Source organism: Lycorma delicatula, chromosome 1 (assembly GCF_047948215.1).
Source record: "Lycorma delicatula isolate Av1 chromosome 1, ASM4794821v1, whole genome shotgun sequence".
Lineage (NCBI taxonomy): Eukaryota > Metazoa > Arthropoda > Insecta > Hemiptera > Fulgoridae > Lycorma > Lycorma delicatula.
This window is the reverse complement of record NC_134455.1, coordinates 278,095,491-278,109,888: the sequence shown is the minus strand read 5'-3', so window position 1 is coordinate 278,109,888 and position 14,398 is coordinate 278,095,491. Positions and strand designations below refer to the sequence as shown.

Below are 14,398 nucleotides of genomic sequence, written 5' to 3'. Positions count from 1 at the left end.
AGTATATTTTATTTACTGATGAGGAAATTTCACTGGAGATGGCGTCAACAACGCCTACGCATTGAGTAAACATGGGCAGAAGTAAATTCTCATGAAAAAACGGTGAAGGGAATTTTCAACACCGATTTAGCGTCAATGTATGGTGCGGCCTTTTCCCCAAACATTTATTTGAACTGCTCATATTACCTAGCCTCTTAAATGCTGAGGTCTACGTGCACTTTCTTCAACAAGAATTACCACACCTTCGTGAAAGTTTTACTTTAGTACTAAGACGCAAAGTATACTTCCAGTACAGTGGCGCGCCTCTTCACTTCTCTTATGCCGTTTCCACTCACTTAAATCATAATTTCGCTAAAAATGGATCAGTCGTGGAAATTCACATTCCTGGTCACCATCGCCGGATCCTTTAGACCTTTAGACTTTTACGTCTGGGAATGGATGAAAATTATTGAATATAAAACAAAAATACATTCTCGTGAGGAATTAATTGTCCGCATTATGGATGAGGTTGGGCAACTTAAGGACAGTCTTAAAGAATTAAAAAGATCAAAAAAGTAGTACAGAACCGTACCAAGAAATGTGTTTTGAGAATGGCGGGATCATTTTTGAACATTTATAAACTGGTACATATGTAGTGGTAGTGTACTACGTATGTATTGGCAGTACTGGTAGTGTACTGTCTCTAAATAAAACTTTTCTGTTTTATTCAATTTATCTTACACCATCTTGTTCAGAATTTAATTCTCTAAAAGTTTTGTTTAAAATGTTTATGTATTTGTTTTCTATTTAACAAGGTTGTAGTACATCAAACATAAAAAACGGAATTTTTTACCCTCATTTTTGGTGTTTACCCCAGATTTCTCATAAACTACTGCATACATGGTTCTGGGATCTATTTTATTCGATTTTTCTCATAAAACCATAACGAATTCATAATTTTGTCCTTTAATTAATATCCTTAAAATTTCAGTACGACCTCATTTCTCCCGGGCCGCTGAAATACGAGCGAAATCTTTCATTACCGTAAACACGCAAACGAAGCAATTTAGAGCACATGTTTATGTGAATATTTTCTATTACTTTTAAGATTAGAATAGGTTATGAAAGTCCCAGGAGAAGTTCGTGATACATTGTACATAATTAACACTGAATAAAAAATACGTCAACACTTATAATCAACACTTAGCAAAAACTGCTGAAGCTAAATTGATGAAAATTTGTTTATATATTATTCTAACGATCGATGTGAGTGTACATTAAGAATGAATTTTTTTTAAATTCCGAACTGTGATTTCCGAATTGTTTACAAAAGTAAACATCTTCCGATGCACTATTTAAAAGAGGGAAAACCTTTTTGTTTCTCAGTAAAGGTAAGACTTTTTTCAATGAATAATGTTTTAACGCCACCAGGGAAATTCGAGTGTAATTTCGTAACGTAAATTAAATGGAAAGGGAAAAGGATTATGAAAGAAAGAAGAATTTTGATAATACAACTTGGAACATAACAGTTTGTAAAAAATATACAAACATTTCACGTGAGTATAGAATACCCGGTACATCTTTGTGGAGCTGTTTAATGACCATGTTTTCTACAGCATATTACAAAAATTATATAAGGATAAACTCGAAATGATTAACGAGTAAAACCTGCTACGCAGAAAAAAACAGCATCTCTTTTTTCGTTGAATTTCTGGTTTTGGTTTTAACATCCTGGCCATTATAGTCATGAAATCTATATATTTTAGATATATAGACAAACGATTTATCATGTTGTTATTGCGAACGCGAATAAATGGTATCATTTATAATTAAAATATCAAAATTAATGATATATATACTGTATTAATTATTATATTAGTTATTTATAATTGCATAGGTAATTTTTAAACAGAAAACACTTAGTAGGGCGCTTCCCTAAAGTGGTTTATTAAAATTACTTTTCGTTAATTAAATCGTATGAATAAAGCACTTATAAAGCACCTTCCTTTAGCATTGATGTCAAAATATATTTTTTACTTCATTTTTCAGTTGGCTCTTTCTTTGCTACTTTACTTTCACAAAATCTTGTGCTCTAAAAACTACTGAAAAAACAAAAATATATTTTCCAATAAGCATCACTGAAGTTAAATTAAGTAGATAATTTTCAAGTGAAATTTATATTTTTCTAATTTCTCTTTAATATTTACTGTGAATAATAATATTTCATTCTTAAAAAAAAGGAAAGTAATTTGTTACGTAATTTACTTATTTTTCCTACGGTTTTATTCTTGCAAGTTAAGACTTTTCTGAGATTCAGTTTCAACAAAAATTAAGTAATAAATTATTTAATTACTTAATTTTTGTTGTAAACGGAAAATTATATTTAATTATAATTTTTTACACGAAAAAAATTAAATAATTTTATTCAGTTTAAATTATATATATAATTTTGTCCGTTCCATATTTATATATTTGTGTATATATGGCAATATACTGGTATGTGTTATATAGATAGTGATAATTAATTCTGATCAAATAATGTGTTTCATTTCATTTCATTTTGTGTGCGGAACCATTAGGAGAAACAAATTAAAATATCGTTTTTCTACGTGGATTAGAAATAATATAATAAAAAACAAATTTCAATAATACTTTTTGAAGATATTTATTTAATACACAGACTTTATGAATTACTAAATAATCGGAAGGAAAATTAATTTTTTTTTGTTTTTTTGAAAGAGGTATTAAAATATTAAGAAAAATTTTTTTTGTAAGTATAAGTTAGATTAGGCAAGGGATCATTGTGTCTATATTATAGATCTAAGAATGATTTAGGGACGACATGGTCATTTTGAATTTTTTATGAAAATATTGAAGTTGGAAGGAGAAAAAATAAGAATTTTAATATTCCTCATATGACGATCTTCAGGTTAAATGTAGTTATAAATTATTGAACGTTATTGATGCATTGGTAAGACAAGTCAATTTACAAATGGACAATTAAGTTATTTAGGAAAGTCACAAAAATAATTCTTGAGAAAACCGAGACGGTAGATTACATTTAATAATTGCAATTATTAACGTTTGGAAAATATTTATCATTTAAGAGATAAATTTTCAAAAGTTAAGTAACAAAAAGTAAAGTAAAGATAAGTTAAGTAACAAACACGTAACTAAATATAAGACTTTTACAACAATGGAGAACTTTCTTACTGAAACTAGAAATTCTAGTTTTATATTAATTTATTGATTAGAAATCCTTAGAACGGTGTTGAAGGTAATGTTTATGACAGAAAAAGTTGAAAAACCGAAGACAGAACGAGTAAAGACTGGATTTTTCTTGCAGTAATGGTAGATCATTACTGCAAGTAATGGTAGAGCATTACCTTCATGGTTTCACTATATAAAGTGTAGACTTTATATAGTGAAACCATGAAGGTTCCATGATACTCAGTCCTTACGGTGAATAGGCCCGATTGGAGTTACATCTTGAAAAGAATATCATCTGCAATACGAAGAATCCCCATGTGATAATTTGTATATTTGACTCAATGACGATAAAAATCTCTCAGTAAGGACCGTGTCACATTCGAAAATAAAAGGAAAAGTAATTTTTGCCTTATTGTTCGCGTAGAACGATTTGAATATCATATAGCTTATTTAAATTAAGACAAAAAAAACTTTCTTTGGAACGATATTCTTGTTTATTCTGATAGAAAGTAAATAAAATATCAGCTCTATGTATAAGAAATTCGAGCGGGGAAAGGTTGATAAGAAATAATTATTTTCTAAGTTCCCGAGGAACAAACGAAGTTGAAATAATTAACCTGTTTTTATAAAGGAAGTAAAGGAATGGAACGGAACGGAACGCAAGAATGGCGAAAGTTTCAATATTTCTCCCTACAGATCGCAGAGCCTGGACAATGTCCCTTGCTGTTGTATCTTTCTATTATCGCCGGAAGATCCGGGTAATGAAGACGTGGGACCGATGGACTGGAGGGTGAAGCAGCCTGACAGGGGAACCGTCGTCTGTCTGCACAAGTGGTAATGATGCTCTTGGGACACCAGACCCTCGTACGGGTCAAGAGAGGCACCATGAGTACACATGCCCTTTTACTTTTAGTACACTTACCAATCTAGTCTCTTGCCTCCAGAGTTTTCGGAGGATGACGAAAACGATGACGCCTCAAGGGGAGACCAGTTGGGGAGGAAGCGCATGCTCTTCTTAGGTGAATCCGTCTCCCGGACGTAGTAAACTGAGAGAGGGGTTTTGGTGGGTTCAATTCCGACACGCCAGCTAGCGGTGTCCAACTTATCCACATCAGTTTTACCATCCGGTTCCGGCAGTGGCACGGTGCTTTGCTGGCTTGTTTAAGACGGAAGTTTTTTTACCACTTCGTTCGAAAATAAAAACCACCAAAATACACCCGCATCCACTGTATAGCATTCAAATTCGTGTAGAAACAACAAACTTTTATTAGAATTTTAACCTCCCAACCGTTGACTTCAATGTCCTGTGGTGAAACCACAGGGTTTCAAAAACCCTGTGATTTTTCTGTTCTACAGTGAGGTTTTTTGGATCAATTTCGCACGAACCTTTTCACGTCCAATTAGTTTGTCAAAATTTCATGGATTGTGGTATGATTCAAATTCAATTGTTCTGCAATCATTCTGACTCTTAATCGCCGGTCGTACCGTATCAAGTCTCTGATTCGCTCAACATTGTCGTTACTTTCTGACATTAACGGTCTTCCATAGCGTAGATCATCCGCACAATTGATTCCCGGCCATCTAAAAATGCTTTAAACCGCCTAAAAACTTCAACTCGTGACAGAGCGTCATCACCATAATCCCTTTTAAATTTTTAAAAAGTTTCAGTAGCATTCTCACAGAATTTAACACCATACTTGATGCAGAACTGATGCAGAATTGATTGCTTTTAATTAGTATCACTCATTTTCGAAATGCACAATAAAAACTCGTTTCACGAAAATATGTTTACGTTTCACGTGGCAAAAATAGACTAAAAGTATTAATACCTTATACAAATGAGTTGTTCATACAACCATATGTTTACTAATTACTTTACAGTGTTGCCACTTTGGCTGCTATAAATAGTCTTATTACTTTATTTACAGATCTCGTATCTATATAGAAGTTTAAATTCAAAAGCAGGAACTCCATAGGATTATTAAAAGTAAGATCTCTAATTAATCTAAGTAAGTCATACATGTTTTAATTTTTTTTTAAATATTTTAATTTAAATTTGCTTTGAAAAGCCGATTAATACAAATATCCAGCAAATTAATACAAATATCGAGTAAACGTGTCATTCTACCAATCCATGTTATCGTGTGGAACTTTTTTCTTTACATTATCTGTTACTTGTTCCAGAAAACTATCTATTATTAATTATTTTTTATTTTAAAAGAGCACTCAGTCAGTGCTCTCTCTTATGTTTTATCTGTCTGTAATTAGGATGTTGTCCCCCCATCCTTTACATTGGCAAGTAACATTTATCTATTTCTTACGGTTTGGGAGCGTTTCATTGAAACTGGTTTTGGTTATAGTTTATCACAAATTTCTAATTTGGAAGTACTAACAGCGTGACTCTGTATAACTCTTAGTAAAAATCGCGTACGGTAACAGTATTTTGAGCCAAATCTGTGAATGTCTCGAAATTCGAGGAAAATTTAAACACAACATACTACCAAAAAGTTTGATCGCTACAACGAAATTTAGTCCTAGTTCTCTTACTGAACTCAACTTTGGTTCATCCCCCAGACATAGGTTAAATTATGGAGTCCGGTGTAATCTACAAGGGAGAGGCGGACAGACCTCCTACACCCACTCAGCTGCACCGAGAGTCCCTCGTGATATTCAGTTCTTAAACCATAATCGCGATGCCGCTACACTATGAAAAAACAACAATTTTTCTTTACAAATATCCAACAAACGTTGGCAAACTTACGTTTTTTTATGAAAAGTTCATGCTTATTTATAAACTCTAACCTATTTATAACCTATCAACCTAAAAGTCTTTATTCAATATTTAAAGTTCCTTCGCTATGTGCAGCTTTTAATTGTGCCATATAATTTAATAACTAAGACAGCCTACCTTGAATGTAAGAGGTCAGCGCCTTTGTACGTGTGACAACTTCTGTATTCGGCTTGGGAATGCTCCTCTGGTTTTATTGCTACTCTAAGCTTCTCATTTTTCTTTGTCGAAAAAAATTTGAATTTTTCGTCCAAATTAAATGAACCCAACGTTTTACATACATTTTTATCAATAACTTGCTAAAAGTAAAAAATGAATACGCATTCAATCTTTACTTGACTAAAACAAAATGAATTGTTCGTTTATCTGAGATTACAAGAGCAGAAATCAAACGATCATGTTTCCTACATGTACGTTACCTACAGTTACTCACAGGATGGGAGAGCTAACAGGCAATTCTGTAGTAGTATCGCATGCGGCTCAGTAAAGTAATTTTGTTTGATTTGACATCAAATAAAATTGCTTAACCATCAAGACGGCTTGTTTATGGAAATGGTATTACTATACTGCATTACTATGGGTTGTACAATACTGATGTAGATCTCCACTTGAAAATCTTTGAATGCACCTACAATAGTTTCATGTCAGTCTTTATGCGAAAAGATGCCCGTTGTAGGCGAGCAAATCCGATAGTTGGCTATGTAATGGAATGTTAATACATAGTAATCCTTCCTCTTTCACAGGATTACACAAGGACGGGTTTCAAAAGTACACGCTAATATTAAATTAAGACAATTTATTTTATTGGAAACATTTTATTTTAGTTTTTTCATATTCAGTAGACAATATGCAATTTTAACAACGCTTATTTTACACTGGTTACTTTCAGTCTCTCAGAAATTACTGCATAATTTTAATATTAATAATAATAATAATTATTTGACACTCTCACATATTCAACACAGGTTATATTTTTACATGTTTCATAAATATTAGACGTTAAATTCACTAAAGATATGCTTATTATACATATAAAATATTGTACAAATACGCGTTATTTACAATTCTTACAATATGGAATTACCCTTGTTAATGAATACTCAAATAGTTAACATGTGGTTTATGTAAATAAATAATTGCATCAATAATTAAGCGAATATAAAAAAAATATATAGGTACATTTTATTTATAGTTTTTGTTACAAAGTCATAGTCTTTAATTCGTTGTTAAGCAAAATATATTATAATAACATTTAAGAGAATGAATATGTAATTCATTAAATATATTGCAACGTGGTTTTAAGATTATATGCTAAGATGGTTTCTAATGTAATTCATAATATTTCGTAAAATTTAAAATTAAAATAAATTGTAAGAACTTCACGAATAGGTAAGCGCGATAGAGCCAGTTCACTATTCGAGTTTTATGTCCGTAAATATTCCATGAAAAGATTGCACCGGAAGTGACATTTTTTCATTTCAGTAATCTATAACAAAAATAATATTTACTTCAATTTTAAATATAATTAGTACCTATGTCAACATAAAGTAAAGAAAACTACTTTACTAGGGAAAAATTAGCTGACCAAATGTACTATTCAAAATTTCGCTGATAATTTTAGCGTTTGGAAAACTAATGCTTTGTAGCATCGTGTGTAGTCACCACAACACACACATACACACAAAACATACTACTATACAATATAAACTATCAAAACGAATCTTTTCTTTTATACAACCAACGTTGTTGTATTTAAATATTAGATTGCTACCAGGAAAATTAATATTGCATTTAATATATCACCAATAAATATCTAATTAAAAGTAGTTAGGAAAGTGTCTCTAAGTATCAATATACGAGTAGATCCTCGTATATTAAAACTGGGAGGCCGTTCAAAACTGGAAATTTCAAAACATGAAATATAAAACTGAGTATACTTTGAGTACTTGAAGATTTATAGTCTCTATATATAGAACGAAAACTGCTCTGATACAGTGAAAGAACTATGATAGTTTGATAACTTCTTTAATAGTAAGTACTAATTTTGAGTGTAAAAAGTTTTTTTTTAAACAGAAAAAGTACAACATTTTAGTGCAATTAAAAAGTAATTTAAAAGATTTTACATGCGTAAATTACATGAATATCATTTAACGATACGCTTTGATCGGTATTCAAATTTGAATGCTTGTAAAAATTTTTAATTAAATCTCTGGACTTAAACTTTTACACTATTTATAAATATTTAAAATTATGAATCTACTAATTTTCTCAAATTTTATTTTAAGTAAATACATTTAATGAAATAGTTTTAATTTTTCTTGATAATTTATGTTACTGGACTAAATTTTCAGTAGAAAGAACAATAAAAAAAAAACAAAAAAAAAACGTTGCTATAAATTAAGAATATTGAAGGAGGGTGGTTACTAGTTATTGAAACACAGCAGCATAGTCCGTTGCAAAGGAAGTACCGCGGTGAAGGGCAAAGCACTAATGCAAGAACCATGTTGCTATACCTTCAAGTGGTCTGTTCTTCTCGTCAGTGAATTTCGGCAAACCCCATTCTCTAAAATTAGCTTCAACATGCTATTAGTCGAAGTATGTGCTAATAATGTCTGTCATTGTAACCAGAGGAAAAATTCTTTACAATCTAAAAAATATTCAATTGACGTAAATAATAGTTTTAATACAAAATAAATAATTAGTCATCTACGATTTAAAAGGGAGTAAATGGATCAGTATCTTTATTTATATTTGTTTAATAATTTATTGGTATTATTTCAAAGTTTATTGGTATTATTTTAAACTTAAATTCACTGTTGAATTTTCGTTTACAAAATGATATCGGTTTATTTTGGTGTTCTTACACAATTTTTCATCACTATTTTTAGACGTACTGTAAAATACAAGCAATATAACACCACTCATTTCTTTACATACCTTTATTCACCTCATCATTTTCACTTTGCGTTATTGCTAGAGTAGATTTAAAAAAAATAATAATTTTTTGTGAGATTTTTTTTTGTTTTTTAATGGCTTTTCAAGAATTTTATACTTTTTAGCATTGTTACAGACTTTGTATCGTTAGTTACTGAGGTTTATAATCCTCAGTTATTATAAATTTCATTAAAAAAGAAATACAGATTTTTATGAAATTTAATTACTTCTTTCTCAAGATATTAATTTTACTATTTTCAGCTCAAGAGCTATACTAAAGAAAAATCGTTTTGTTTGGAAAAAAAAAACGACACCCAAATGATATATGGTTGACAATTCTCTATCTATTTGACAAAAATACTCCGATAAAAATAAAAAACTTCTGAAAAATATAATGAACATTCAAGTTAGGTTACAAATTGAATCCAATATACTTTACATTTGATTTTTTTAGAAGAACGGTAATGAATCCAAAAAGATTAAATGATAATGAAAAAATTTCAGATATCAAAGAACAGAGTGAAAATAAGCTTGTCGATTTCGACAACTCTAGACCAGATTACCAGAGAGTAAGGATTACCTAAAACAGTACGGTGCTATGTGGTATTACAGAATAAATAATAAACAAAAAATAAACGTTTGATTGAAGTTACATTCGCAATCTTATTAGTACGGAATATTATTGATGAAATAAATAAAATAACTCTAACACAACCATAGAAAATACTATTCTATAAAATAGGTAATTCATCTTTGTAGATGAACGGCTAGATATAAATTCAGAATATATGAGCACGCCAAGTTTTAAAATTATAATTAGTTCAAATTCTAAGGCAGATTTAATAATTTGTGGTATGATATTTTTGATAATAATTACCTAATAATCTGTTTTTATTGTGAAGATGTGGCAGAAAATTCCAAATAAAATCAGCCATAGTTTTTAAATATATTAATCATTATTATTTTGCTAAAAGCCAATAGACAAAAATATTTTTTCTGAAAAAAAATATTTTAGACCGATTAAATCAAAAAAATATTCATACCAACTTTTACTGGAGATGGATGATACCTTCTACGTATTTGTGAAAATATTTTCATAAAAACGTAAAATTAATTATGGACTATTTCTCTTCATCAAATAGTTAATGAGTACAATATCAAAAGTCAATTAGTAAATAACATAACAGAAATGCTGACTTAACTTAAGAATATGAATTAAGTTTGATTACAATTTTAAGAAGTATTTGAAGGTAAATTATAATATTATCATAGTCATTTTTGCGAAATAATCACGAAGTTTACGTCTTACAATCATTATATGTCTGTATTTTTTTATCATCATATTATAGGATTTAGCCCTTATTGTATTTAGGATATGTATTATATGATCAGTAGGACAAAAAAATTGATTTAGGAAATTCTACTGTATGATTGTTACTGTTTTTGCATTGTTCAAAGAAATAAATATGTAAATGTTATAATTACTATTATTTTAGAATACAATTATGTTAAATTAAACTTGATTACTTAATATATACATTAGTGTTCTGACCGAGTGTGTTATATAATATTCCTGGTTAGAACACACCAGTATCAGTGTTTTCTATTAGGATCTATGTACACATAGTATCTGTATTACACATTTTGTTTAAATACATATTTAGTTACTACGCTTAAGAAAAAAAAAATTAAGAAGTCTGATTGTTTATATCTTCAATATTATACTGGTAATTATGCACATAACCTCACAATAAGTTCAAAAAATATTTTAAAGCATATAGCCAATGCATTAATTAATTTACAATATAGGACTTATAACAAGACAATTCATTATAGAATATTATAAAAATTATTTAATACAAATTATCACCTTGTATATGTATACATAATATATTAATTAGTTTATTATCAAATTGTAGATTAAATGTCCATTACATGTTTTACGTATATCCTGAATTATACGCAGTAATTTTTCTTTATAAATACGTAATAAGTCAATATTAACAGATATTTTATACGTTTATTATATTGTAAGTTTATTATAGAGCAACTTAAAAACAAATTTTATTACATGTATGAAAATAATCTGTTTTTGAACTTTGATTACCAAATTACGATTTCAATTTGACTGCAAATTCTTCTTAATCGTGTATATTTTAATTTAATTTCAACAAAGTCTATAGATAAATTTCGGTTCAATTTCTTCACATTTACATTCTACTCAATCGTCCAGTCAAAATAATTAATGCCTCAATAACTTATTTTACTTTTGAGAATTAATAATTTTATATAAAATTATAAGCTACATTCAGAATTTGCAAAAAATTAAAAACAGACTCTTAAAATAAGTAAGATTTCAGATCATTACACTTTATATTATATTACGTAAATGTGATTTAGGCTAACCTTTCTATGGAATTTTATACGGCAATTATTATTATTATTAGAAAATGTTATAGCTAGAACATAAATTTTGATTATCTATTATATTACATTAATTGCAATACGTTACATTATTACTATCTGTTATTATTTTCATTATTAGAAATTTGTAAATTATATTAGTAACGGGAAAAAAATCAGCATGTAAAAAATTGAATATAATTAATTAAACGTAATAAAAATTTCGAAAAATATTTATAGAAGAGCTATTTAACTTACACAAGGAAATTTATACGTTTTTTACGTTTTTTACGTTTCGCAGATACTTAATGTTCCTAGGAAAAAAATCTGCAAATAAAATTTAATTATTTCCTAAATTTGGTTTCGTTTTGGGTTAAAGTAGAATGAATTAAGTTGAGTTATTAATCGAAATAGTTAAATAATTCGTAACTGTGGAATAACTCAATATATTTATTAATAATAGTTTTTTATCCAGCTAACCGTATATTTTACGACTATTTTAGTAGTAAAAAAATTACGTACAACAATTTAAAAAATTTTTAAATAACAGAAAAGTAAAATAACTTTAAAAAAAACGTATACAGGTAAACCATTTTTTCTTGATATTAATTTTTTTTTCCATTTTTTTACAGCCAATTCGTAAATCAACAGAATTAGTAATATTTCAATGACATTTGTTTATTATGCAAATAGATATAATACATTATTTTAGATTAATTGAATTGAAACATATGTATGTACGAGTATTTAAATTCAAAATATACGTTAAGCTCAATATCTTCAATGATTTTAGATAAAAATGCATCTAATTACATGTAGGGTAAAAAACAAAATAAATGGATTAAAGACATTCAAAATCAAAACACAAAAATTTGTAGTAATAAATTTTTGTTAAACATTTTTTACATCGTACTGGATTCTTAAATTCCAGTTGTATTGGAATTTAATGAAATAACAAACGGCCTAGTACTGACCATTTTTCATTGTTTTAACAACTATAATAAGCCGTGAGGTACGTACTATATACATTGATTCCTTTTTCAGACAAAATTATATAACTTCAAAAAATTAAAGAAGAAAGCAAATGAGAGAAATTAATCCTTACATATCTTCCTAACTAAAGATATCACGAAAAATATCTGTAGTTGTACAAGTACTATATATATACACTTTTTCACAAAATATTTAAAAAATAAAATTAATATTTAATTTTTATTTATAAATATATATAATTTTTTATTTCAACCTTGTTTTAGCATTATTAGCGTGCAGTTCAGGTATATCTTACGCCTACACATTCGCCCAGGCATCACCTAGAGTATATTAATATACATAAACTGCTCAGAAGTAAACAGCATTTTTCCCCTTCTCTTTGAAGTAGATTACTTTGAGATCCACCTTCTTGATCTGAAAATGGCCCGACAGATGACAATATGTAATCTCCTTCCCCATCTGAAAATAAACCAAAAATTGAAATACATTAGAAAATCTGTAATTTTGGGCGCTATTCTTTAATATAATTTTAAAATACTTTCTTAAAAGTGTTGTCGCCGATCTTCATGGAGGAGTAGTAGCGTCTAGGCCACTCATCCGGATGTGCCGGGTTTGAATCCCGGTCAGGAAGTCATTTCCCATACGGTATTAATTTCCATTTCCATATTTACGCAAAAGCTTCAAGCTTATGCAGCGATATCATCAAGAAAAAAAAAAAAAACGAAAAAACGGATATAGTAAAATAAAACTAATAATAATAAAGACCTTTGGAAAATAGAATTTGATAATGTACAACGAAATTATACAATTAGTTTAGCTAGGATAAATTTATAAATCGTACCAAATTTGTTTATAAGTGATTGGTTTACAATAAATGACTAACTACACAATTTACTAAAGTATATGAAGGAAAAAAGTATAGCAACCATTTATTATCATTACTTTAAATCATCTGGAGAATAAGGAAAACAACAATTTTTTTTGTTTGTTAGAAGAATAAATCTTTTATATATGCACTGCTATAAAAAATATTTACATAAAAAAGTATAAATTCAATACGAAATGAAACAAGCATGTAATCGTTAGAAAAATAACAACTGTAAATTGGGTGTATGCAGAAATCTTACACTCATCGTAAGAATGTGAATATTTTATATGTCGTACAGATCATAGATGGTCATACAGATGGAAAATGCAAGTAAAATCCTAAATCCTACATATATTATAACAATCAGAGATTTACTGTTAAGTTGTAAATTAAGATTTTTTTTTTTACAAAAATTAAAAATGAATTAGGAAGTAACATAATCATGACATATGACAAGTAATCTGTATGTACCTGACTAAATCATATCGAAATCATAAACATAGATTAATGAGGAAAAAATATCATACATTCCCGTAGGTAGACCGTATTTATATCAGTTATCAATTTAGCTGTGAATCTTGTAAATCTATAATGGAAAGTCCATAATTAAGTAATTATGTGCTAAAATAGATGTCAAACTGTATACCCATCTTTCTTTTATAAAACTGGGTGAAAATTAAGAAACTGAAAATGTTTTTGTAAACGTATTTTTTTCTGTATCCTTGGTTTTAAAGAAGTTTTCGGGTAATCATTTTTCTGGCAAACATAACGTAATGCACTAAGGTTATTTATTCAATTTTAGTAAACTATTGAAAAAAATTAGTGAGAGTTCTTTTTAATTTTTATTCTGAGGAGTAAAATTTGAAGATTCGTGTGTTAATTACACTGATAAACATAATTTTTTTTCCTAACATGAGATAAATGATTTTAATCTGTTTTTTGACTCTGAAAACGAACATGAACTCAGAATCTTTCTTTCACCCACCATTTTTGAAAAATATTTAAATTTTAATTAAAGTATATTTTTTCATTTTTCAACGTATAATTAGCATTTCAACCTTTCCTATTATGTATTTTGTTAGTTCATATTTTATTGTTTAACTTTGTTAACATAAATTTTAAGCTATAAATAAACAATACTACACAAAGAATTAAATCATATCATAGTCACATATTACATCATATCTAATAGTGAAGAGCGAGCCTTCATGGACTAGATTAAT

General features: G+C 28.5%; 1 protein-coding gene across 1 annotated transcript in view; it reads right to left on the bottom strand.

Annotated features, from left to right (window-relative positions):
• Nucleotides 1–6,790: 6,790 nt before the first annotated feature.
• The window catches only part of LOC142318316 (lachesin-like), a 470,857-nt gene continuing 463,249 nt past the window's right edge, over nucleotides 6,791–14,398 (bottom strand). Inside the window, exons 12-13 of the mRNA XM_075354889.1 lie at nucleotides 12,561–12,766; nucleotides 6,791–7,463 (exon numbers count right to left, since the gene is read on the bottom strand). Coding sequence (XP_075211004.1) covers nucleotides 12,624–12,766 — 143 coding nt within the window. The 3' untranslated portion in view covers nucleotides 6,791–7,463; nucleotides 12,561–12,623. The remainder of the gene's footprint in view (nucleotides 7,464–12,560; nucleotides 12,767–14,398) is intronic.